General features: G+C 42.7%; 1 protein-coding gene across 8 annotated transcripts in view; it reads right to left on the reverse strand.

The window, feature by feature from the left end:
* Nucleotides 1-1,428: 1,428 nt before the first annotated feature.
* The window catches only part of EBF1 (EBF transcription factor 1), a 429,858-nt gene continuing 403,783 nt past the window's right edge, over nucleotides 1,429-27,503 (reverse strand). For 5 of the 8 annotated variants that reach the window (XM_019965325.2, XM_070793931.1, XM_019965323.2 and 2 more), the window contains 5 exons: nucleotides 19,221-19,286; nucleotides 18,075-18,252; nucleotides 17,242-17,421; nucleotides 12,933-13,127; nucleotides 1,429-4,606 (listed from right to left, as the gene is read on the reverse strand). In XM_019965325.2, the coding sequence (XP_019820884.2) occupies nucleotides 4,575-4,606; nucleotides 12,933-13,127; nucleotides 17,242-17,421; nucleotides 18,075-18,252; nucleotides 19,221-19,286 (651 nt within the window). In that variant the 3' untranslated portion in view covers nucleotides 1,429-4,574. The other 3 variants (XM_019965329.2, XM_019965328.2, XM_019965327.2) reach the window with 1 other exon arrangement.

A 27,503-nucleotide genomic window follows, 5' to 3' on the forward strand; every position in this document is an offset into this window, starting at 1 on the left:
ACATCTCAGCTTAGATGTCCCTCTCTCTGGAAGCCTTCCCCAACCCTTCAGGTTAAAAACAGATCCCACTGTAATACACTTTCAGAGCATTCTAGACTTTTTCATTGCCCTTATCAGTTGGTTAGTTAGACTTGTATCGTTGGTTAATGTCTCCTTGCCTCACTCAACTATAAAGATCCATGAGGGCAGGATCAGTGTTGCTGTGCTTGTTATAGAATCCACCAGGCCTCACCTGGTGCCAGATGAAACCCTCAAGGTCTATGTGAATAAGTAGGCCTTCCAGGAAATAGGCCTTAAGGAAAGTAGAAGCCAGTATGTAGAGGTGTGGATGTCCGTCTTATTCTGTGGAGCATTGTGAGTGTCTTGTCCTTAACACTCTAAACTACTCTGAGTATAGATTCCTCTTGTCTGAGATTATGCGTGGCCTAAGGGCAGGGGACTCTTGTTCCCTTTTTATCTTCCGTACGTGATACAGAATTCCAGAAATGTATACTGAATGACCAAATTAATCAGCATGGATTTAAGATGAGGATGGTGGCTTCTCTGCTTATTAACTTATTCATTACACTCTTTCATCACCTCAGGATTGGGCTCTATTCCAGAGCAAAAGTGTATCAGCAATGCCCACCACAAATGATTCTGATGGTCGTTGCAAGATGACCCAGCAGCTCTGGTCATCAAGTTTCTGTTGGTGCATGGCCTATTTGCTGAGTTTTCGAGGCATTTTATAAGCATCATTAAGCTTATCATGTCCAATAATTGTAAAAGTAGGGAAAGCATTGAATGTGCAATTGGAGAGACTTATGATGATGATGGAAATTAAAGTGAAACAGTTTTACAGGAGTAGGTGCCTATTGGGTGTTTGTGGAATGTTTGACCCTAGGTAAATTTGTTTTTTTCCAACAGGAAAAAATGTCTTATCGACATGGGATTTAAAACTATAGATCATGGAAAGTTCTGTGTTCACACATGCCTCCTCCTCAGTAAACCAGGGCACATAGTTGACCAGAAAGCTCACTGGGATTAATTAGCAGTGGTATGTGAAGAGCTTGGTTCAGACTTGGAACATGGAGGATGACTTTCCAGCGAGGCCAGATCCTAGGTACATAATTCAGTCACTTCAGGGGATCTCATGGCTTGCCTAGTGTAATCGGGGCTCTTGGCTCAGACCAGGATGGGCATTGTGTGTCCAGCTGCTGCCAGCAGAGGGCAGCAGCACGCTGTGTGAGTTCAATTTGCATTCCAGATTAGCAAATACCCATGCACTGACAAAGAGGGAAAGTGGGTGTCCCAGGACTACTCACTCTTGCTGCTTTTCTCTGGGTGATAACACTGGCCCCACGCCATTGCACACACAGACCTTTTTACATTATGTTGGACTTGGGCTCATCCAAAATAGAGAAATGAACACACAACTAGGAGCTGCCATCACAGACAAGAAGTAACTTTAATTAAATATTGTGAAAGTTGAAAAGTTTTTACAGCTTGAATGTTTGCAAAAAAAAAAAAAAATTATAACAATCTCTACAGTAGTTAGGTTCTCTAACGATTGAACTGTACAGTGTGTGTCTATTCCAAAAGTCTGATAGGAAGGTGAAAGGTTAGATTTAGAGATGACTTCGTTAAGCTGCATCCTAGTACAATGTGAGGCCAGGGTGTGTTATGCAATCCAGTCATCCAGAAGCTGTATTTTTCCCCCCAAACTGAAATCTTAGTTGAATTCTCTATTTTGTTTTCTTCTTAAAGCCATATTCTGTATTTAGGGGAACATCTTTTATTTGTAAAAGTTCCATGTAGAAGAGAGAGGGTCAGAGGGCCAGAATGTCTTTTCGTCTAATCAATGTAAATAGAGGCAACAAAACACAAATTATACACATTTTAAAGGCTCTTTGGACTTTCAAGAAAAGTTCTAACCACTACAATGGCTGACAATGGGTGGCGTCTGTCACCAGGGTCTGAGCCGGACACCTCACCGGCTGACCTGGGGTCCTTCACAAACAGTTAAGGGGCTCACCAGACAAAATATGGCTTTAAATTGTACACATCTTCAGGCCAGCGCTTACCACACAAATCCAGACAACCTTTCTGAGTACCGAGAAGCAATGTGTCCACTTTGCTTACATTTTCCAGTTTTATTATTATTTATCATTATTATTTCTCACCAAGAAAAATCAGCTTTCTTCCCCTCCCTTCCCTCCCGCAACACCCCTCCCCCACCCGCCCCAACCCATAAAAATCGCACTCTGACAGTCTAGTGAAAACCATTGCAAAATCCATATGGGGGCATGCACAGTTGCAGCATTGTTGTAAATTTTCTTGCTCTACTAGAAAAAGTTACATTATCTTAAGGTAACAAAACAGTTCTTTTGTGCTTTTCAATTTCTTTGTTTTTTTTTTTTTCTTTCTTTTTTTTTCTTTTTCTTTTTTCTTAGAATGTTAGTGATGACTGACAGTTCTGGTGCACAGTTACAATGTACAAGTGAAATGAATATGATTTGCATTGTTAAGGCATCCAATCTGCTGGTTTATATTTATGTGAAAGACAGAGGAAATATACAAGCAGACTTAGGAAAGAAAGTATGTTCACTGATTTCTATGAAGTTTCTCCCTGGAATTTAATGCACAAAATGCGTCACTCCAAAGGGAGAGGTTCCATGCGTATTAATAGAGTAAAACAGCATTAGGGTTTTCTTCTGTAAGCTTCCAAAGCAAAGGATACATTTTTTTTTTTAATCTACGGAACTAAATGCTACAAGAATAATATGCTACTATTTTTTGCCATAAATTGGAAAAAACTTCTTAACTTACAAATAATACAAAAATAGACAATGGCTTTTGGGTGAAAATTAAAAAAAAATGAAGCATGGTTTAAAACGATACTAAAAATAACTATAAATGAAATGTTTAAAAATCACATTGAAACAGCTAACTATAGGTGACCAAACAAATACGCACTTTTCACATAGCAAACATACACAATAAAATAAACTGGGAGTCAGAGGAAAAGGAGGAAGGGGAAAGCAATGTACAAATTCCAAAGATAAATACATTATTTATATGGATATCTTACAAAATCCCCATTAAAACAAAAAGCCTTTTAATTAATTTTGCAAGTATGTGCAAGCTAAAGGTAGTGAGCTTTTTTTTTCCTTTGCAAAATATGCAGTAAAATCTTTTTATGATATTGAAAAACCGTCTTAAGACATTAAAATGTATAAATAGAACAACAACTTTGGCAAAAAATCACAAAAAATCTACAGTATTTATAACTACATACAAAAACACAACAGCAAAGAAAAAAATATCAGGCAAATGCATCCTCGGAGCTTTGCTGCATCTTCGCCATTAACTTCTATTGTAAGAACACTTCCCAGATAATGAGAGCAAAAATTCCCATCGAACAGAAAACTGTGTTTTGAGGTCTCAACCTTCTTTTCCTTTCTCCCAGTTTCCTTTTATTCTTGATTCCAAAGCACTTAACCCGTTGTTTCAATCTACTATGTTACAAATAGTAAGGGTCGACTGACAGAGGCGCTAATCTCGAATGGGAAATCTCAAAGACCTGCTGTGTTGGAGGATTGGGATGAAGTCAGCATTTAGGATGAGTAAACTTTAACCTTGTAAATGGCGGCGTGTTACTGGGATTTTGACTCGATAAGTAACTGGAGGGGATAGTTTGGGATTCTGTGCCTGACCCTGTTCCACGCAGTCTCAAAGGAGATTCTCACACAGTGTGTGTGCCTACAAGCTCTCGAGAGGCCATCGGCTTCAGAAGAAGTTGACATAAGCAAGAGAGAGAGTGCTATCAGGTTTAAATATGCAGTTTTAACATCTGTCTAGAGGCACTGGATTTTTGAGTAGAAGGGGAAAATGTGATCACTCACATCACTGGTTAACTTTCCAGGCTGCATTTATTTACACAGTTACTTAAGACAACAATACGAAAGGGAGAAATAAGCTTGCACTGCTAAAGGGTGGCATGTTAAGTTAGATACTGGAAATGCACTGTCTGAGTAACTACGACTTGATATGCTTTAAGGCGCAGAAGCCGACCCTTAGTTTCCTAAAAAATCTAACTGGCATTCCTATTCTGTCCCATACAAGCTTTTTTTTTTTTTTTTTTTTTCCTTTTTTTTTAAACTTTTTTGTAAATATCACCACTTCATTCTCCTTTTACACAGCTTTAAAAACATCATAAATTAAAACATGGAGTCTTATTTATAGTGTCCCTTGTATACAGCTTTATGGTTTATAAAAGACAAGTGATTGCAGTTAAGCTTAAAAAAAAAAAAGAGAGAGAGAAAGAAAAAGTGGATTTGCTTTTATCAACACAGAATAAATATATCCCCCCAAGGACGCGGGAGGTACAACTGTAACCAACACCCTGCGTTAGCAGATCCCTTCCAATTTCAGTATTTGCAAGGTCGGCGATATTGTTTGTTTAAAAATCTGCAGTTATTGTGATTCCTCTTAAAAAGGCCTGAGTTAAAAGTTCCACTCTGGGACTTGTATCAGATTACTCTCTGTAGCAGAATCCAACCTCTTCATTAATAAAATTCTTCAAGGCAATTCTTTCACATGGGAGGAACAATCATGCCAGATATTGCTGTGGAAAGAGAAGACAAGAGTCAGTGGCTTTTGTGTCCAAACTTCCTACTAAAAGAGAAAAAAGATGGGGGGAAAAAACACCCACACCCCACTATGTTCGTTGAACATTAGCCACAAATGAGCTTTCTCATCTTCCCCGGAAGGAATTTGTAATTACAAAATATACATGTACTTTATTAAGAATGTAGTGTTATCAGTGAGTATATGTGTCTTTAACAGATGATCCTAAACGTCCCTCCAAATCTGATTTCAATTTTAAGACGTAACTGGCAAGTCAGAGTTTGAATACTGCTGGGAAAGTTAGAGCCCCGTCGCTTGCAAAGGAGTGGGAATTTTCAGTTTTTCACTCTTTGTCCCCCTTGCTTTCACTTCCAAAATATAAAATGAAAAACTGGCCCACCATAACAACCAGCAATTGCTACGAAAAACCATGGCTCTGCCTGTGTCCTGTATTAGCGTGAGAGCTGAGCACTGAGGACTGGAGCGGCGATTTGGGCGCCTCCACTTCAGTCCTCGGGCCTGAGGTGAGAAGCAGCCAGCTCCAGGAGATGTCATTCCCTGGGGGATGAGGAGGGAGGGTGTCCCCTATACCTCTGCTGCAGTCAAGGTTTCTGCAATGGTCTGACCATGTCTCTAGAAAACTTTAGCCTAGGAAAGCTAAAGGAGATCCTAAGGCAAAGGGAAAGCTGTATGGGAGAATTAAAAATCTTGCAAAGCATTGTTAGGAGGCCTCACACAGTTGTATTAAAAGAGCATGGAATCCCACAGGCCCACATTCCACCTCTTTTCCGTTTGCTAAGTCCCCCAGAGGTGCTTGCTTGCTTGCGTGCATGCTCAGTCGTGTCTGACTCTTTGGGACCCCATGGACTGCAGCCCACCAGGTTCCACTGTCCATAGGATTTTCCTGGCAAGAAAATACTGGAGTGGGTTGCCACTTCCTTTTCCACCCAGATTTATTTGTCTCCGTGAACCTCTCTGCCTCCTCGGCTAGGAATGGGGTGTATTTGCTAGGGCTGTGATACTGTTCAGAGTTGTGGGAGATTTAAATGTTAACGACCAATATGAAGTGCTTAGTTTTGATAAGCTCCTAGTGAAGAGTTGGGCTCCTATTAAATTCTGCTGCTAAATTAGCTGTGTGACCTAGTGCAAACTACCGAACTTTTCTGGGCTGTGTTTCCTTATATCAACTAGGTATTGTCCAACATGGAACACTTCACTTGATGGGTATAAGGAATAAAGGGACAAGTGCAGAGTTCAGGATGGCAGCTTTGAAATATGTGGAGATGAGAGCAGTGCTTACATTAGAAGCAAGAGGCAGCCATCTTTGGCTTTAAGCGATGGCTTAGCATCCTGTCAGGCGGAGAAAGGAAGTCATTGCTTTCTTTTTGTTGGCAATTCTAAATTTAAATTAATGTCCTTGTCAGTGGTGACTGCATCTAGGAAGTGACCCTCTAAATTTCCCAGCTCTCATGTCTGCAAGAATGGGCTTTTTTAAAGAGACCCCCAAAGCCTTCAGTAGACACAGGAAGGCCAGGTGAGGCTCTGAGTGCTGTGAGCCCCGCAAGCCTCTGTTTCCCCTCCCCGACCCCGACATTTTTTATTCAATTTTTAAAAAAGCATTTTGCCAAACACTTTTTCCGTTAATTTTTAAACCCATCTGTATTCACAAGGAAATTTAATCCACATGTTTCTGATTCATTTACACGTAAATCATCCAAATGTTGTTTTGCAAGAGCCATTCTGCAGTCCAAAAGCTCCTAGAGTCTTTTTTGTAAGTCCTCATAAGCCATTTTTCTTAGAAACAGGAAGTGTCTCTTGCCAAATGCAGGCCAATTTAAACTCCCAATGATTTGGGATCCATTGGAAATGCAGTGCGCCCCTAAGATGCAAGTGAGCCCTAGATTTTGACTGACACAGGAAGCTGGGTATTTCAATCCAAGCCTTGAGAATTCAAGATGCTGTAGCTCCAAAGGCAAGGAGGATGGACTGGGAAAGAGGGTCTTTGCAGACTGAGAGCTCAGCATGGTGCTGCCTCCCTAAGGGTCTTTTCTTCCAGGCTGAAGGTAGGTCCAGGCACCTCTACTAAAAGGCAGACCTTCCCAAGGGAGTGCTAAGGCCTCTGGCAAAAGAAGTGTCTCCTTATCTAGCCTGTGTGCCCAGCAGTCTCCTAGAGCAGAGCCTGATCACCAGGAAGTTTCCATATGATACAAAGCAAAAGGGAAAATGGACAAAATTCCTGCTAATTGGGGTCGGTGGACCCAGTCAAAATTTATCAATGGGGCCCTAAAAACATCAGGTTTTTTTTTTTTAATTCTAGATGACCAGAATTAAAAAAAAACACAAAAAAACCTACTCAGTGTTCTGATACCTGAATAATGTGTTAAATCAATAAGATGAAACTTCTATTACAGCCACATTAAAAGCTATAAAGCAAAGCTAACTAACATGTTGCCAGTCCAGAGCTAACAGTGTTTCTTAATCTCGGACACAGGGGTTAAAAACTCCAGCACGTTGAGAGCCCAGGCTGGCATCCTAAGTGAGCCAGGTTCCCGCTGTGGGGACTGAGGTGGCTCAGCCAGACTCAGGCCTTCTGTAGCAAGAGCGGCACTCACTGCTGCCATGTGAGAATGCCTCCACATAGCCACCACATGTTACTCCAGAGAAGGTGGAGAGGTGGATTCTCTAAAACATAAAATAGCCCAGTTTATATGTGTTAGCAAAAAGTTAAAATCAAAGCCAAATAAACAAACCTACAGTCTGGGGGTGTCTAGGGGTGACTGTGGTCTGTCCCCACTTCCCTCCCTCTCCTTCACTGGTCCTCAGACTCCTCTGAGGGTCTAATGGAAGCCAGGGAACCTCTGTCCAAGAAGGCTCGGAGATGCTTACACCCAGAATTTTGCACATAACATCAGGGGGTTACTGCTCCCTAAATCTCTTCCATCACTTCCTAGACTCCAGATGCAGAACCCTTATTGATGAGTGAATTTTGGGCAAGGAGTCCCGTTTGTGGCCTCTGGGTTTAGGCACGCTAAAGAGGCCTTTTAATAAAAAAACCTCATTGCATGACTGCGGGGAAGCTCCCGGGATGTTAGAAGCTGTTTTTCTTGTGTCTGTGCCCTAATCCTCAAGATTACTTATGTGGGTGAGATGGATGGGTGTTTGAGGCTTAGAATGTTCCAGAAATGGTGCTGGCACACGGACTTGCCCAAGTGGGGCCCATGAAGATTTCCATGAGGACACGACACCCCCACACTCTCAGAGAGTAATGTGTGCCAGGGCATCACAAGACCGAAGTGGCTCTACCATCCCCCTGGCAGCTGGGTGATCACATTCCCTGACAGAAGCTCAGAAAACTACTGGCTTCAGCAGCAATGCATTTTTTAATTGGATAAGAACAAAGACAAAATGCAAAGTTTTGCCGAGCTGGGAGAAATCTGGAATGAGAGGGTGGAATGTGAACTTCCTCGAACCACCACATGTGTAAGGATGCGGAGCTAATCGGGAACAGGACGAGGGGACGAGCTTGCACAAACTCAACATGTGTGTCAAGCAGAAGACAATTCCAGGAGATGTGCTACCAGACTGTGGAGAGCTAGGTGGGGCCGGCCAGCCTGCGCTCCAGCAAGGTGGGGAAAGGGGAGAAAAGCACAATGTGGGTACGATTTCTGTTAATTCTTCACTGCGGAGACTGTCTGGAACATAGGGTTTAAAATCCCCACCTTGGGGGCAGGTCCAGTGACATGGTGACAGCATTCTGGGGGCTGCCTATCTCTTAATGAAATCCTTTGAGGCCCAAAATTAGATAGAATCCATGCTTCAGGGGCCCAGCTTTGGGAGAAGGGAAAGTGTGTCTCCAGGACTATAACTGAGCATACGAGGTAACTCAAGCCTCTGAAAACACACACACTTGAGGAGTCTAAGATCAGGACTGAACAATGACATCTTGATAACAATGGAAGGAGATGTCTCTGTGTTGTTATCTTATCTTTAAATCCAAAATATGTCTAAATTTTACATAGTTTTTCATAGGATGTTCACTGGTCTTAATGGGCCAATAAGTGCAGAGAACTAAGAGGGAGACTCTCTTCTGTTTAGCTGCGGGGTGTCTTAGAGCCTTTAATTAAACTTGCATGCATTGTGACTCCAAGATAGTAAGCACCATTTTCAAGGTTTGTTTGACCATAACCATTTCTTTCTTTTTTTAAAACAGAACATTTTATGAGACTCCAGAAATACTGAGATAGATAAGAGTTTGTCCTACAGATGTCTCAGGCAAATGGTAGACTGTCAAAGGTTTTACCTACCTGGGAGAGAAAACCAGCTGGAGTCACAGGAGAAACTGAAAATTCTAAAATATAAGAATGGAGCTCCTGACTCCCAGGTAAGGACTTCCTTGTTACCCTTTCTCCCTGCCTCTTGGTACCTGTGCTCTAGGAGGGTACATGGCTTAGTGGCTACCACACAAGACTCCGGCTCAGGTTATCCTTAAACCTTCTGCTTAAAATGCCTCCCCCCCTCACCTCATCTCCCTGGGCCTGAATCTTACTTGCCCCTCATCCAAGGTCCAGTCAACCTTCTCCATGAGGCTGGTCTGAATTCTCCCTAATCTTTGCCTCGTCTAAACTTCCACAGCTGGTTGCCCAATGGCTTGAATATGACCATTTAGTTTAACATAGGGGCTTATATTGGGGCTTTCCTGGTGGCTCAGACAGTAAAAAATCCACCTACAATGCAGAAGTCGCAGGAGACACAAGTTCAATCCCTGGGTTGGTAAGACCCCCTGGAGGAGGGCATGACAACCCACTCCACTATTCTTGCCAGGAGAATCCCATAGACAGAGGAGCCTGGTAGGCTACAGTCCATGGGGTTGCAGAGAGTCAGACATGACAGAGCAACTAACACTTTCATACTTACATAATAGTCAGTTGGGCTGGGGCTTAACCCCAATCTCCCTTAATGTGCTAGTCCTATAACTCTGGATGAGCCTTCTCAGCTCTCAGTTTCTGCATCTGTATAATGGGGACAATAAGGAGCCTATATCTAAGGTTGGTTGGAAGGAATACATGAGACAGTGAAGACGACAGGCTGGGAAGAAAACCTCCCACATTAGTGGCTCTGACCATTGTCGTCACCATCACTTGAGACCACAGTGTGTATCTGTTGAGGAGTAAATGTGTGCTGTCACCAGAGGAGGCTGAGAAAGGGCTGCTAAGGAAACGGATCTCTAAGGAGTTGGTTAAAAAAAAAAAAAAAAGAATGATGGACAATTAGCAGAGTGGTAGTTGGAGGTAAATAGACCTTTAAAACACTTAAACAGCCTAACTGTGTCACCTCTAATCTTGCTTATATGGTCAATTTGCTTAACCAACTCTTCCTCCGTCACTTGCCCTGTCTTAATGATCACAATTCTGAACAAGGTGGGTCCAAATGAAACAGCTGTTACTGTAACAAAGACGACGAGGAGGAGAATACCACAACTCCAGAGATTCTCCTCCTCAGTTCTCTAGCCTACATGTCTTTTTAAATTTTTTAATAGAAGTGGAATTTAGAAAGCTGAAGATGAGGTAATTCTTAGGTTTCGGGTCTAGGAGCCCACGGTCAGAATATTACTTTTCCCAGAAGCCAAGGCCCCCAGGAAGAGACCGCTGAAAACAGTGGCGCGCTGTGCCCACATCTGCAGGGGAAGCAGACAGAGGACAGACACGCAGCGCGGGTGGGTGGGGCCTGCCTGGTGAGTGGACGGCGGCGGCGGGAGCAGAGTGGGCGGGGCGGAGGAGAGCTGCCCGGAAGTTGGTGTCAGTTACTGTGACTTTAATTTCTCTCCTCATACCTCCTCTGCTGCCATCACCCTGACACTAAGGACCTTTGGTGCATAACAGAATTGGTAACACAAAAACCACCAGAACCCACGCTCAACTAGAAGGGAAGGGCAGTGTCATCCACAACAGCAAGTCGAGCACAAGCGTGCCGGAGTTATATGCTCCCGCTGTGCACTAGGCAGGGTTGGAGAGGTGGAGACGGCTGTAGGTCAGAAGGGGGAAGCAGGCTCTGTACTTTGGGGATCTGTGCAGACTGTGTTAGAAACGCTCTAGGGGTGACAAATGTACACACCTTCTATGTGGCCCTGTCTTGATGCCATCTCATCATTACTTAAGCATACACACACACATACACACACCTTACACCACCGGAAGTTCCCTTAATCCAGGAGGTTCTAAAATTGGGGCTGAGTTCCTCCTTTCAGACCCTTCCTGTTTCCTCCTTGATCCACACAGCATGAAAAGACCTTTGGCCTCACCGAAGGGCTGCCCACTTCAGTCACGGACCCTCGAAGAGCCATGGGCCTTTTCTTCTCACATGCCACCCTCTCCACAGCTGATTACAAACCCCATTACACCTCCTTCCTGACGTCAAGTCTACATTTAACAAGGGCTATGATTGGCAGCTTGGGAATGGCAGATTTCTGCTTTCCATACGTTTTTATCCTTATTTAAACCCATTATAAGTTATGTTCACTTAGGCATTACATCCTCAGTTTGCCAGCTGGAGATGTAGTCAGGGTGACAGAGCATTATTTTTAGCTGAAAAAGATACTTGCACGAATGGGTGGCTCCCCTTTTGTGGGGTTGAGCATTTTCTATCACAAACAATATTGCCTGAAATGTCATTCCAGAGTCTGAGTATCTTCCTCTTCCCTCTAAGAAGATGGCTTTGCTGGGGGATGTTTCAGGGATGGGCATGGGCACTCACCTCACCTGTGCTGGACAGACTGGCCAGTGCTCAGCAGAGCCCTTCTGGAGTCAGAAAGGTGCAGGCAGGAGGAGCTCGGGTTTAGGAGACACACAGAGGGGGTTCGGTTTTGGCACCATCATTACTAGATACGTGACCCTGAGCAAACTGGGCCTTCGTTTTCCCATCTATATAATAGGAATAGTACTGCCCTTACGGAGTCTTCGAGAGAATGGATGTAAGTTTACATCAGTACAAAGTACTTGTCTGGACGTATAAATAGACAATGAGAAACAAGACTGCCTTCTTGAGTGCTCTCGACCCAACGGCTGAGCTCTGTCAGTGAAGATGGGCATGCTGGACACTGAAAGGCAGGTTCTGTGGGGCACTGGGTTGGGGCACAGATCCTGAGGGTTTATTTTTATCCCCTCTGTTTTTGCCTGTGCCTCTGGGCAGGTGTTTACTCTCCTGATGCCTGAGTTTTACCCTCTGTTCAATGGAGACCATAACGGTCCTTGTGTTTCATCAGGAAGTTGTGAGGATTAAATAAGATAAAGCAGGCACAGTACTTAGCACTGGTCAGTGCTCAAAGAATGGCAACTGATGATTTTATTGATCTTACTTCCCTGCCAGCTGCCTTAGGAATCCTGTTTGCATCCTGTTTACCCACTCTGAGTAGCATAGTGCTTGGAAGATAGAGCAGGAGATAGAACTTTTGAGCCTGAGTTTGAAGCCAGCCTCTGCCACATACCATTGTCTCCAAGTCAAGCCATTCCCTAACCTCACTAGTCTTTTGCTTTCTTGTCTATAAAATATGAGTACCGATCCCACAGTCCCACTGTGGGAAAGGAAAGAGGCCATGCAGCTCAATACCCCAACTCAGTGCCGGCACTTAAGGAGAAGGTAAGAAGCGGTAGACCCGTTTTAAAGGTTCCTTTTTTCTCAATGAATAGAAAGGTCCCCTAAAATCTTTGTGACTCTTCTTTTCCACATTCCATGAGGGGGAGGAAATCAAACAGTTTTAATATGAACCAGGGTCCTCCAGGGGCACTTTGGGCTTTCTGGTTCCCAGCAGTAGTAAGCCTTGGGTGTTTGGTCTAAGATGTTGTAACCTCAGGGCCCTGACTGGGCTGTCACACCCCCTCCCCATGATCAGCCCCACACGTGTTCATGCTGACACAGGCAACAGGAAGGGAACCTACTTCAGGAGAAGGCCAGTCCCGGGAGAGACCCTGCAGTGGAGAACTTGCTAGAGTCCACAAAAGACTGATCTGATTATGGCGACCACAGAGAACGAGAGAGGAAAGAGAAACGACGACATTAGTAAGTGGTGACGGTGTTTCTCAAGGAAATCTAGGGCCTGAGCAGAACTGCTGGAGTTGGAAGAACTGCACAGGCAACTCCAGCAGAGGAGGGATATGGGGGCCTGGGGCCAGGTCCAACAAGGGCGAACACTCAGGAACAGAAGAGCTGAGGGCAGACAGGGGCAGGCAAGCCCAAGGCCGAGCGAGCCCTGAGCAGCAGCACGTCTGCTGCAGGCCCTGGGAAGGTGAGTCGGGGCATCTGGTTGGCCCCAGGTGGGGCCTGGGGCTTACCTTGCAGACTGTTCCCGTTGGTGCTGGTGCAGGTGGGAGGTGGGGAGGTCTGGGGTCTGACGACAGGCGCAAAAGCACTCTTCTGTTTCACGGCTGAGACCATGTTGGCTGGTGAGAAGGAGAAGATGCCGGAGGAGCTGCTGCAATTGGAGGGGAGGCTTGTGGAGGAGGCCATGGTGGGGCTAGATGGCACGACTAAGGGGCAAGGGGAAAAGAAAGAAAAATCAGCGCTTCTCCTGGCATCCTGACACACAGCCTCTCAGCTCCCACCCTGACGCCCACCCCGCTCAGGCCACCCTTCTAGCACGAGCCTTCCCTGAACTCTCAGGGTCTTGTCAGATTTCATCGTTTGGTACCTGGCACGTGTTTCTTTTGTTGGTGGTGACTGTGATCTTTTGTGTGTTTATTGTAGGCCGACTATGTGCCAGGCAGTATGCTAGAGCATCTCAGGTCAGGAGGCAAAAGTGTTCTTACCAAGGGAATAGTATCACATAATAGCTTTAACAGTAAGTATGGCCCACTCTGGGGAGTCGGGGAAGGGAAACCAAAGAAGGTTTCATGGAGGAGGTGCCAAAGGAAGTATTTCAGGTAGGGCCTATACTGAGGTTCTAGCAAAGGGTCTGGGATACAAGAGACAGGATGGTGGCCAGACTGAGAGGGTGTGGTCACTAGCGGAAGGAGACGTATGAGGAAGAAGAGTGAGTTGGAGGCAATTCCAGGATTCTAATTTAAGGCACTGATGAACGGATGGCGGTGTGTGTGTCTGATGTCTCCCCATGAAGCTACTACAGCTTCCTGAAATGTATGTGTATGTGTGCCAGTCATGTCTGACTCTTCAGGACCCCATGGACTGTAGCCTACCAGGCTCCTCTGCCCATGGGGATTTCCCAGGCAAGAACAGGCCATTTCTTCCTCCAGGGGATCTTCCCCACACAGCGACTGAACTGGAATCTTGAGTCTTCCTGCATTGGCAGGTGGAGTCTTTACCACTGAGCCACCTGGGAAGAAGCCCTCTTGAAGGATATGACTGTGTGTCCATGTTCCACAACACAGATAGATAGAGGTAGGTAGGAGGCCAGATGGATAAATAATCCACCACGTGCTTTCTGAGTGACTAATGAGGGACTACAAGTCAAAGTTCCAAATCCTTTCTACCGCCTGCAGAACTGTACAGAGATGCATGCGTGTGAGCTAATAAGCAGCAGGATCGGAGCTTTATGTAAATACTCACAGTCTGGGAGTGGTGGGGACGTGGATTATCAATGACAGGAGATCTCTGGTGACTCAGAGAGAGAGAGACAACCTAGCTGCTTGGGGGATATGAAAGAGTGTGAGTGATGCAGGTCCTCTCCACCTGGCCTTTTCATCTTTCACTAGTTGCTAGTCATCTCAGGTCACTTTAGGAAATAGATATTGTACACACGAAAGCCCTCTACACTCAGGACTTAGGGCCATCACACACCCACCTTCCATTTCCTCTGTACCCCAGGGAAAAGTATGAGTCCTGTCCGATGATTTTTCAGGCACTTAATTCAAATTCTAGGTACCTCCTCCTCACTGTATTATTTTCCACATTATGTAATAAACATTCTATATTGCCTTGTCACCTGCAGGAATCGTCACATCTTTTGCATCTATGTCAGTAGCCAAGCAAGCTTAGGTTGGGACCTATTACATCCTTTTTACACCTGAGCAAACCAAGTGAGTTGAGACTCAGAAAACAGTCCAGTGACTTGCCCCGGTGAGTGAACTGAAAGGTGAGTTAGGGAACCACACCCCAGTGCAGGGCTACCCTGCAAAGGAAACAGATCACAAGGGGACAGGCCCCTTCCCAGGAGCATACCACAGTCCAGATCCCTGAGTAAGTGGCCTCCCCCTCAACCTCCTGGCTTTGGAAACTTAGGGAAGAGCTTATCAAGTCAGTCACAGACAGCAGTTGCCATGGGGGGAAATGACCTCTTCTAATCAGCCTTCAGCACTACACAACCCAAACGCACTGGATGTTTTATGGAGCAGAACAGGGAGCCGCCATCCTCAGGATTTTCACAAACATTTTCTAAACTCTACTTTTCTTTTAATGAGACCAGCATTTTTATACATCTCTTAGGATTTGTAAATGTGAAAATGCGCTCAATAATAACACCCATTTAAATTGCAAAACTCCTGCACTGGAGGTTTGATTTTTAAATATTCGTAGACTTGAAATCCTGCTGGTTCACTGAGGAAGGCAATTAATCTCGTTGGCAAATGCGATCATTATGTGTATTTAGAGGTGGGGTGTTTGAGGGGGGCCTTAACAGAGGAAGGGGTGAAATATAGTCAAGCAGTTCCATTTGTTATAACATTATTAGTTATCAGCCACCACACCAGAAAGGGTGTTCACCAGTGGAAATGTCTTATTTTATTTTTTATTCTGTTTGGAATTTTTCAACATGAGTGGTTTATGAATAATTAAATATTGTGGAGGCAAAAATTCAAATCAGCTGGGCTTTTTTGTTTGTTGTTTTATTTGCATTTATGCAGATAAAACCGTCCCATCTGAGAGCCTATTTGAGAATTTAATACTATATTTGTGAGCACTGAGAAAATCAATTAATGGAAATTAAATGTTGGAAGTTTCACAGTCTGACAGATGCAATCTCAGGCTCAGGTCGCTGGGTGTCTGCACAGGCTTACGAAGACAGAGCAATCCAAGGCCCTAAATTGAATTGCTACCATATAGCAATTAGGTTATTGATTTAATTAAGAATGCCACCTTTTAATTTTCAGGTCATGATTGAAACCTTTTCTGATTGAAACGGGAACACTGAAATGGTAGATTTGTAAGAAACAATCTTTTGATGAATCAAAATCTACCGTGAAACTGGCCCCAAACATTGATGCTTCAGCAGACAGATGTAATATATGCAGATTATTGGGGAGAATTTTAAATGTGCAACAAGCTGCTGATTCCAAACAGATCAAGTAGAAATAAAGAAATCCAGAGGTTTAGCTCACACTGAGCCTCAAATTCAGCTGAAAGGTGAATGGCGCTAAGTATTACTTTCAGAAGTTAACTTCTTGCAAAGGCCAAGAATGATCTTTCCTCTTTCAACAGCCTAGCACACTCTGCATTTCCTCTCTCAGAGAAAGCATCATTTTCAGGACTTTTAGCTGAGACTCTCATTTTTAAAAAAATTATACCATTCTTTCATGTAACAACACAGTTTCTATCAGCTCACAAAATTCTAAGAGCTTAGAATTATTATACACCAGAAGAGCCACCCACACTGTCCAAGATGAACTTGGTTTTCTATGTAAAAATCCTCAGAGGGCAATCAAGAGACAGTGGAGACACAGCTCATGATGTTTTGTATGTAAAGATGCCAGTTCCCTGAGGTTCTTTAGATGCAATTGAAACACTGCATTAAAAAAAAAAAAAAAAAATCCTTTAACCTCAGCTTCTTTAAGACAGGGACAATGCACAAAAGAACAATCTCTTGTATATGCTTTTTCATCATGCCAAATTTTGGGGAAAAATAAACTGTTTTTTGGTTTGAATGTTTGGTTTTTCTTTGTACATATTAAACACAAAGGGGAAAAACATCTAAACATTAAAAGAATAAAGGAGAGGGACTTCCCTGGTGGCCTAATGGCTAAGACTACAGGCTTCCAATGCAGGGGGCCCACGTTCGATCTCTGGTCAGGAAACTGGATCCTACATGCCACAGCTAACACCCAGTGCAGCCACTTAAGTAAATATCTTTAAAAATAGAAGATTTTAAGGTTTAGATAGTCATTACCATGCTAAACTACTAGCGCCACTTAAGATTATCATTCTATCATTATGATTATTACCGAGATTTACTAACTGCATCACCCATGGGCTGAGCATTAGGACAAGCTTATTACATGCATTCTTTTATCCAAGTCTCACAGCAACTGTGTGGGAGGGAGAGTGGGTTCCTTCCCCATTTTACAGATAAGAAAACTGAGGTTTAGAGAGGAGATGAACCTGCTCAGAGCCACGTCAGTGACTGGCTGAAGAGTCAGACCCAGCTCCGTCTGACTGGAAGCTTGGGTTCTCACAATGACCTCACATTGCTACTCTGGTTACAGGTAAGCTCTGCTAGAGAGACAGGGCAAGGAGGCAATGATGCAGTGATGAGCAAGGAGGGCAGAGACTCCTGCTGGAGACAGTGCTGCCTTGGGTCGCATCACTGGGTCCACACCTGGCAGGGCAGAGCCTGCACAATGAGCCAACACAGCACAACGCCCAGGTTTTGAAGCAAAAAATGTGCAGAAACACAGGACACACATCTTTACTTACTGGCATAGGGTGAGTTGGCAGCTGAGCCGTTGAGGAAGGTGGGGGAGCCGCCCAAATTGGACATGGCAGCAGTGCCGTATCCATTCATACTTGTGGTGACCGAGTTATAGTTGGTCTGCTGCGGGGTGGTGCTCGGCACATACCCATGTGGTGACACGCTGCTTGAGTTGCGGGTGAAACCTGAGAGGTGGGGGCGAAAGCAAGGATGAGGGTGGCATTCAGGTGGGTGGTGGGCCTGGGAGGCCGGGGCAAAGGAGGTCTCTGTCTCTTGCCCCCTCACCACATCCCAAAGGGAAGGGGCCGAGTGATTCATGGGTGCTAGCTCTGTGATTAAAATGGGAAGCCAGCGAAAGACACATTTCTCAGGAGATCATAAATACTTAGCGGGCCCGTGAGAAGTGGCAATGCAGGACCTATAAATTACCATTTTGGAAGAGAAATAAATCCCAATCTGAGAGATGTACCCTGGAGGTAACAGGTTCCTACTCCTGGGTGAGGATGATAGGCTTTGGCCCCTCCAGAACTTCAATTCCAGCCCTCTTTGGGACCTGTCAGTCATGGTTTACAGTGAAAAGTCGAATGCAGAGATGGCTAAATTCATGGATCCTGTCTAGCCACCCCCCACCAGATTGTCAGACATGATGGCTAGAACCAAAAGTCTACAATAATATCTGATACACACAGACCCAGGAATCTCCCTTTTTTGCGGGGGGGGGGAATTTTTTTTTAAATAAACTCTTTTGTGTCAAATAAATGGGGAGAGGTAGCTTGAGGTTGGGAGGGGGCAAGGAAATTAGCCCAGGTGGGGGTGGGAACAAGGGAGGGCTCCTGACCCTGATTGGTGGCCTGCGACGCCTCGGAGACATTCACGGCCAGTTGTCCACTGAAGGAATTCACGCCCATCATTCCCGCATGGACCGAGGTGTTCGTGAGTGCCGGGAGCTGGCTGTGGTTGCGAGGGACACTGTACAGAGCCTCTGCAATGTCAGCCGCTCTCTTCAGAATAATCTCCTGAAAAGTAACAGGAACATCCCGTTTAACTGCCCCAGTCACATTCCTGGGAGTACCACAACCCAAGTGTTTACTGCAGGCTGCACTCAGGGCTTTCCATGATTAACTGCACTAACTGCTGCAACCTTTTCAACAAACCTGTGTGTTCAGTCTCATCATCATCAAGCCCATACCTCAGATGGGCCACCCGAGGCTTAGAGAGGTGAAGACCTCATTTAAGGACACTTACCTCCCTAAGGACAAAGCTGGGCTGCATAACTCTGTGTGACTTTGACAGCTGATTAACTCAGCCAGTCCTCCATACTACCTTGCAGTACAGGATAGCAACCTGGGGCCTTCCCTTCCCCACCAGTAACACAGAAAACTCTGGGGTCACTCTCTCACACACGTGTGCACACGTGCCCTGAAATTCATCTCCCTGGATGAAGTTAAGGGAAGGTTAAGTGTCCTTAAGTGTTAGTGTGTTAAGTGTGTCCTTAAGTATTAGTAGGGCTGTGTCCCTTGGACACCAACCGATTCAAGCAACACAAGAAAGGAAGGATTATCTCAGACTTGTAGTTTCCTGAGCAAGTTGAATCAGAAACATGGAGTTGCTCTATGAAACAGATGCAGACAATGTTCAGGCCTTGTTACACTTTTTAGGAGAAGAAATTAAGCCCCCCTTTTCCTCCTAAATTTTCTCGAAATTGAGCACCAGTAACTCTTCTTCAATGATGAACTATATTCCCACAGGAGATTCCTTTTAAATAAAGTACCTTTTCTCATAAGAAAAATTATTCCCTAGAAAAGGCAATAAAAGATTTACAAAAGAAGAGAGAGGAACCGAATGGCTTTGCAACATGTTAGGCCTGAATGACTTTTACTCTGAACTCACGAAAGCACTTTTACAATTTTCACACTTTTTCATTCTAACGAGGACTCTGGGAGCTTCAGCTGAATGTGGAAGGTTCGAGACCCAGCGCGCTCACCTGGTTGTTGTGGGGCATCCCATAGAGTGCTTCTACCAGATCTGCAGCCCTTTTGAGTATCACTTCCTGTCAAGGAGAAAAGCAGATACAGTCCTCTGAGTGAAGGCAGGATGTCATTATCTTTTCACATGATCATGTTCTATTTTCCCTCTCACCATCCTTTGCCAACACACTGCTTTAAGGGCAGTGGGTTTGGGGAACCCCAGAATGGTGTTAAATCACCAATTTATCCCTGTTCATATACACACTTAATCAAGTCAAAAGGTGAGCATCATTGGTACTGCAAGATAAAATACATCACTCAATAGTCTGCCATAAGCACGATAAAGCACTCATATGTTTATTGCTGAATACAATTGCAAGGTCATTTACTAGATTACTACGATCGATGTCAGTTGGTGCATGTTATGAATCCCTAAGATGTGTTTATTTTGCACTTAATTGCTTATTCCAGGAACCATGACCTTATCAGACAGGTCATTTTCAAGAGATTTCCAATCAGTCTTCAGCTAGTAAGAAGCATGTGGCATTAGCCTCCTCTTGTATATCTCCCTTGTGTGGCAGAGTCATGAGATCAGGGGGTGATGTGCTGTTTTGTCAGAGGTTCTTACAAAAGAATTCTCCTGCCCCCAGAAGCTCCCTCTGCACTAACTGTCATGACTGGCAGAGTCTGCTTCTTTTATAGCAATTCTCTGCTATTTCAGTGTTGTTTGTCATTTTCCCCAACTGCTCATTCATCCTCCTCCTAGGTGTTATGCTCTGCTGTTCACTCCAGTTGAAGAAAAAAATGTCTCCTTTCATTTAGGTGGACTCCCATATTTAGCTAGCATGCCTGTTTCTAATAATATAGGGCACTCTACAAAAATATGTGTGGTGGTAATTTTTTTCACTCTAACCACAAGAAATTGTTCCTTTATTCAGCCCCAATTTTCTGAAGATTCATTTATACTGCAGTGTGAAAAGAAAAGCTAAGCTTGATACATATAAAATGGAGGTTTATCAGAGAACCAAACATGAAGGCATGGTATGATTATCAGAGGTGATTTGCAAGAAGATATGTTTACATTTTTTTTTTTTTTTTGCTCTGGGTAAAGTTTCAAGAAGAAGTTTAACTTTAAATGTTTTACACAATAGATTTCTGCATGGAGAAGCAGTACTGTTCAATTTTCACATACTGCAGACACTGATCACAAAATAGGGATATAATTACATTCATTTTGCTGTCACCATAGCCTCTTCAAAAATTCTTGAACAACTCTTGAAATGACAAGCTTTTAGATACATATTAGCATTTTTCAATTTTAAATTCTCTATAATATAAGATAAAATAGTTGTCATACTGCAGTAACTACTTATGACATATATAATGTCCTAAATTCAAAAATGAGGTAGAGGGGTTTTCAGTTCTCAATAAACATTTATGCGTGCTTTAAGCTGCTGCTATACCCCATTTACAAAACAGTTCTGTTATTTTTCAGATAAGGAGTGGAAAACATTATATAATCAATGGGGTTTGAATCAATCCATCTGAAATAATTTATTTTTTAATGGAAGCTACAAGATAACCTACCACATTTTTGTTTGCAGTGCTGTCTGACCGCAGCAGTTAATAATTTACTATGGTATGGGCACAGTAAACCCTATCCCCAGATCAAATTCAGCCCGCACTGCTTTCATTAAAACCTCACGGCTTTACCTGGCTCTTAGAAAAGATGAAAACAAAACAGGGTCAAGTTAGTTTATATACTAAAAGTTGACTTCTCTCGGTCTATATTCTTTATTTCTTCAAATGAATATTTATGTCAGTGTTTGGGTTTGGCAAAGAAGGTATTTTTCTTTCTTCTCATTTTAGGGAAAAAATACAAGACTGTTGTTTGTCAAAAGCAAGATGAGGTATGCAGTTAGAACCTGCATTTGTGAACTTCAATCTTGAAACAGTATCATTGAGGATTTCAAGCAGCGCTTATTTTAATTAATTTCACAGGACCAGGGAGGAGGCAAGTTCCAATAAACTCCAGTATCTTTGAAGTTCTTGTACCTGAAAAATTCCAATTATCAGGGTAGGATATATATTTTAAACTGATATTTTTAGTGATAACAGGTTTTGATGACATAATTCACTTGTTTCTTTTTCTCCTTACTCAATGCCCAGAGTTCTCATCAGTATTCAACTCCCTGAAAATGAAACGTGAACTTCACTTCCTAGAGTTGCCTCCTCCTTCAATCCATGGAGCCAGGACACGCTTTCCACTAGGCACATTGCTGTAGTCGGGTCAGCAGCCCAGCATTGCTTCAGACCAGCAGGCTTGAGGACAGTGAACCCAATGTCATGTCCTGAAAGTGACTCTCTTAAATAGCATCTTGCCTATTTTAAAGTGTCCTTCATTGTGGTATCAACTTGGGGCTTAAGGGGGAGACGGCTTTTGGCTCAGCTTGGCCAATGTGATTCAGCTTCTATTAGTTATTTCTACAAATGGGAAGGAGAAAGGAAATGTCTGGGTCCTCTATGAGTTAGTGCAGCGAACCTGCAAGGTGCTTGGATTTCGGTGACCAGAAAATTGCTCTCACCTCCATGTCATTAGGCTCCCAGTGAACTAGCCCCCAAGCGTGTTTGTGTTGGGGATCTAATATATTGCCTTTCAATCAGAGCTGAGAACCACTGAACACACAGACAGAACATGACGAGCAGGTCAGGAAAGCAATAAAGATTTTACAGAGCTGTCCAAGGTGCTAAATTTACTCAATAATGGGTTTGGCACCATAGTGTTAACCTCTCATTTACTACCAGTTTGAGGGACTAAATTGAAGTAGCTGACTTCATTTACCTTGAAATGTATATTTTATGACATTATGTAAGTAGATTGAAAGGGCACTGCAGTTTTAACAATTTAAAGGCTAAAGCATGTTTAAGATGAAACTTGAATATTTATTGTATATTGCACTTAAAGTATATAGAATGTTAAAATGTATTGATTAAATTTGTAAAAGGCATTATAAAAATGACAGGTAGTATAAAAGATATATGCCTTTTAAAATCAAATTGATAGTATATGCGATCTCTTCGGTGGTCACAAGTGTAATTTTTTTGCAGTTTTATATGGTAATTTGAAAAATCTGTAACTTCACATTAGGAAATGATTGAGCCTGGGATGTTAAAAAAAAGAGAGAGAGAAATTTCCCATAAGGGGAAGAGCTGGATGTTTCATATAATCTTTTGTCTCTGAAACTGTTCCTAAAGTCTTATTTTTTGTGACATCGTATAAGGATCCTTCCATTCTAATATGCAATTTTAATATTTCTGAAAAGAAAGAGCATTTGACTAGTACTAATATCTAATTTTTCAAAGCATTTATTTGTCAAGAGAGATTTTCTCTTCTCTTCTTAATGTTTAAAACGACTCCCTGCTTGCAGTTTAAAACATGAGGGTAGAGATTAGACTCTTCCAAGATAATTAATCCTATCCTTGGATTAAAAAAATACATATCCCATTGGGCAATTAAGAAGACAAATACTAGTACCCTAAATATTGAAAAGCCCCAGAGTCTCCTTATAGAGGTAATGCTTATTCTCCAACCTATATCCTGAGTCAGACTATTTTTCTTTTCATAAGTTTGGACTTATTCTCTCTTAAAGACATAGAAAATGTTTACTCTTTAAAAACAACAACTTTTTACTGACCTATTTCCTTTCACAATCAAAACTGGTCATTACCTGCCTTGCTATGACCATTGATGATTATGTGAATGGGATTCTGGAGAGAAAAAATGGATAAGCTATACTAAATCTGTTTAGAATTAGTAGAAACACTGGAGAGATTCAAGGAACAGTCAAGTACAATTGTCATAAGTTTTGCTATGTTTTGGAACCTTAATGATAAAAATAGCAAATGGGCTACAAAAAAGTGAGAAGATATGGCTTTACTTCCCATGTTGCAACCCAGTCAGTTAGCAAATAACTCTTAAACTTGCTGTTGCCCAAGTAGTCGCACACCAACATTCCTCTCCAGCACCTTTCAATGCACCCTATCTTCCCAGAATTACAGTACAGGGTTCCTAGGAGGTTGCAAAAGATCTCCACCCCTCTTTATTCAACCTCCTCTCCCTATACATCTGAAGAACTGCTCTCTATTCTGGGCTAGCTTGACCTCCTCAGTCTAGAAGGAACATGCTGGGCCCCCTCCTATCTCCAAACCATCACTCGTTTGCTCTTACTTCATCTGGAACACTGGCTTCAGTCTGTGTCCATCTGCAATGCCTTCCCATCCTGTAGAGTCTGGTAATGAATGTGGTACTGATGGTGGTGGAAAAGAAAACTATTGTGTTTGGAAGGGAGACTTTAACTCATTCGGTCCTCATGGTGAGGCTCTGTATCACCATTTGGCAGATAAGGAGACAGACTCAGAGAGGTCCACCAACTTGCCCTGAGGTCACACAGCTAATGAATGTCTGAGCAGGGATTCAAGCTCAGTCCTGTTACACATCAGAGCCTGAACTCTTCATACTTACACTATCCTATCAGAACTAATTCCACCTTCACTGAGACTCCAGCTTCTAACCTCTCTCATTCCTCTGAAAGAGAGTGCTGACTGCCCCACCCAGAGCCACACAGAAGTAGATTCTGTAGGGTCATTTTGTTCTGCTCTTACGTGTGCGAGTCTTCAACCTCCAACAACTAGACTGTAGGTACTTTGAGGTCATGGCTATGTCTTAATCTCCTTCTCCAAGCCCCTAGCACTGTGTTCAGCAAACCACAGCCCTTGAGAAATTCTTATTGAAGAGTCTAAAATAGGTACTGATTTTTAAACGTATGTGCTTAATTTACATGAGGAAATGACCAAGTCATATATTTGGCATAGTTTATAAAAGTAGAAGACTTAAATTTGGTGCCCCATTTGGCTCTAGACTTTTTAATCCAATATATAAATTCCCAAAGGTCAAGTCTGGGGAGGTTTTTTATATCATTTTTTTAAGTGAATTTGCTCCTTCACTCCTGCTGGCTTGTACTTACACTTTAATTTTGTGACTAATATAATGAATCATCTCGGGTACAGACATTATCTCAAGTTATAGGCTGCTATCAACATGAGGCTGGTCTTGATGTACATTAGCCTTTTATTAACTGTACTCCTAGACGCTTAGAAATACTTAGGTTTTTGCATACTCTCAGGAACAAGGCATATCATATCTGATATGCAGACATGGCTAACTCATCTTTCCTTCTGTTTTATGACAGTAAAATCTCTGAGGATTATTCACCCTCCATGTGAATCGTCGGCATCTGATCCCAAATGTGTTGCTCTTCATAATAAGCGCATATTCACTGTGCCCACCCAGCCTCCCAGGGAGAGTGGGAAGGGTGTCTAACCATCTGATACTGAGCCCATTTATAAATCCAGTTCAGTGTTTTAAGTAATTCAAACCCAGATGAGCAGGGGAGATGGCCTGAACTCCCTTCCATTCAGAACACATATAGACCAACTCATAAAGCCAGATGGGTACCCATTTACCAACACAACATTAATTTCAAATATCAGAATCAGATTTTGAGACTCTGGAAACTCCCTCATAAAATTAAAGCCCAGGGATGCTTCAGTAATTTCAGAAGACAATCTGTGCTTGGCTTTATGCTCCCTCAAGTAGAAAATAATGTTTTGAGGGATGCAGAAAACAGAAGCTAAATGATAAGCATCAATTATCAAAGTCAAGTTGACTTGGGTGATTCCTATGAAAGAAGTACAGTACTTTCCTGTCACTGCACATTTCCTGGACACCCATTTATCACCAATCTGCTTTCCTTATCAGGGGATTCAAGATACAGTGGGTCCAAATATCAGAATGGCAAAATCACTCCTGATTTAAAGTCGATAAGCACCTATCAATGAAATCAGCACTGACTCCATGCACCTCCTCACTCTGGAGTTTACACTGGGTTCAAATTTTGAACAGTGTAATTCAGCTTATTAGCCTTTAAGTTCCAGCTCTTTCCCCACTTGCTTCTGAAAGTGTGGGTGACACTAATTGGAAAGTCTAAGAGCTGAAAAATTGATTGGAAGTTTCTGGCAGCCCATTTCCCACAGAGCTGTATGTACAGCACAATAAATACTAGTTGTACTGAAAGGTATTTCTGTGGAGGGTAGTTTTCTATCCCAACTTCCTTTATGTTTATTCAGCCAAATGGAAAATTCCACAATAGTAGACTCTGCATCCTAAAAAAAAAAAAAATCTTATAATGAGGGCGGTGAGGGAAAGAATAAAACAAACCAAAATAATACTTGAGCACTGTTTAGTTTCCAATCCTCTGAGACATTCCTTAAATTTTTCATTTTTTCTGGTATTATGAACTTCTCAAAATGGAGCTTACCACAGATCATTATAAGCCTTTAGTGTCACACTTTAAACACTCTTTACTCAGAAGCCCTATGACTGAGAAGTGTCGCTTACATTTAGCATGGATATAATTAAACATGTTTCTGTTGAAAGGGGCATTCTCATTATGGCTAAGGACCACTTTAGAGTAAATTGAAATGGAAAGGAGGAACATAGATGAGGTGTAGGTAGCAAGTGGTTATTTCTAGGGAGGCATAAAATGCCAAATGTGTAACAATTATATTTTACAACCCTGCATTCTAAAGACTTCAGAGCATTTTACTATATAAGAAGCCCCTGTTGAAGCTTAAGGAGCATTCCAACACACACTCATTGCCCATAGCCTTTAAAGAAAGATAAAATTCAAACCATAATCAAAATCTGCAGAAATTTTCAAAACAAAGGATTTAAGTATTTTGAAAGGGTCTACTGCTATTCACACAAGAGGCTTCAAAAGTATTCTAAAGACACTGTAGAGGTTTGAAGGGGAGGGGTGCTTCCAAACATCCTCTAATTTTGAGGCCGATTTTGTGTTTAGATTAGATGATACTCCTCTTACTTCTCAAACGTATGTTAGGTATCATTGTGCCACGTGGCTGAAGGTGCACCAGAAAGCTTTGCGTTTGTTAGAAGCATGGTATAGAAGACTTCTTAATCACATGGAATTAAGGCAGTTGTAAGCTAACGCAGCTATATCAACGTAAGACATACTAACTTACATGATTGACTTTTACAGTGGAAAGAAAAAGGCTGTTTTCAGGCAGCTGTTATTGCCTCAATGGAAAAAAAAAATCAATGAAAGTGAAATGAACAAGAGATTTTGTCTGAGTTGCAGTTAATACCACTGAAGAGCTATGGATATTAAAAGGTCAACAAATAAATTAGCCAGAGTGTTATGAAATGAATGATTTGGCTTATAATTTTATTGAGTGAAAATTGTTCGCTGCCTATTAGACCAGGTAATTTTTATCTTGTGCCTCAATTACTGTTCCGTAAGCAATAATATAGTTGTAAGAGCTGCTGGTTCGATCGCGTGACCTCTGAGAAGCCGGCTAGGACAGCTGACTTTACTATGATGGATAACTAAGCTTGGTCTCCACGAGGTGCCAAACCTCCCTTTCCTGCAAGGGGATCTCATAAAAGAAACATTACAGCTTGATTCATTTTACCAAAATGTTCGACTTTTCAAGTGTCAGCAGTTAAGTATAAATTGTGAAACCAGGTATTCCTGAGGAGAGTGATGACAATGGCTTCCCCCGCTTCTTTTTGGTCTCGTGGCATTCTCTTCTAAATGGTGTCATGGTAATTGGTGAATGGGAGCCTGGGGTGCTTCCCGCCACAAATACAGTGAAAAATGGTGTCTGCACCCTTGTGGATATGACCTGCTTGGAGGTACAGAGCTGAACTTGGTAACCTCTGGCTGGCTCTTCTTATTCCGATTCATTGTACTGGTTTAAGACCAACGCTCTGGGTTAGGTCCTGCTGAGTGGCCTTGGAAATCGACTTTCTGATCAGGATGAAAGTCTCTGCTTAAAGAGAAGGCTGTGGACAGAGGTGCCTTTTTCAGGGCTAGGTTGTAAAGTCAGCACATGAAACAAAACCTGCCTAGAGTCAAAATTACCCTTGAAACTCTTTTAAGTTGCCAAGGCCTGGGCTCTTAGAAACACGAAAGCCAGAAATTAACTACTTGTGTTTCTCTTTGTCTTTTGGCTGTGGCTTCCCTTTCCCTAGGGTGAGAGAGAATAAATATCTAGTTTGAAAGTAAGAGGACCATTGAGTAAACAAAGAGATTCATTTTATGTACGTCGGCGTATGTCTGTGTATGTGTGTCTGGCGTGTGTGTATACAAATGTATGTGTATATTTATATTTTTGGACAAGTACGTGTAGTTCAACTTGAGTAAGTGATGCATGCAGGC

The sequence above is a fragment of the Bos indicus genome, chromosome 7 (genome assembly GCF_029378745.1).
Source record: "Bos indicus isolate NIAB-ARS_2022 breed Sahiwal x Tharparkar chromosome 7, NIAB-ARS_B.indTharparkar_mat_pri_1.0, whole genome shotgun sequence".
NCBI classification, from domain to species: Eukaryota; Metazoa; Chordata; class Mammalia; order Artiodactyla; family Bovidae; genus Bos; species Bos indicus.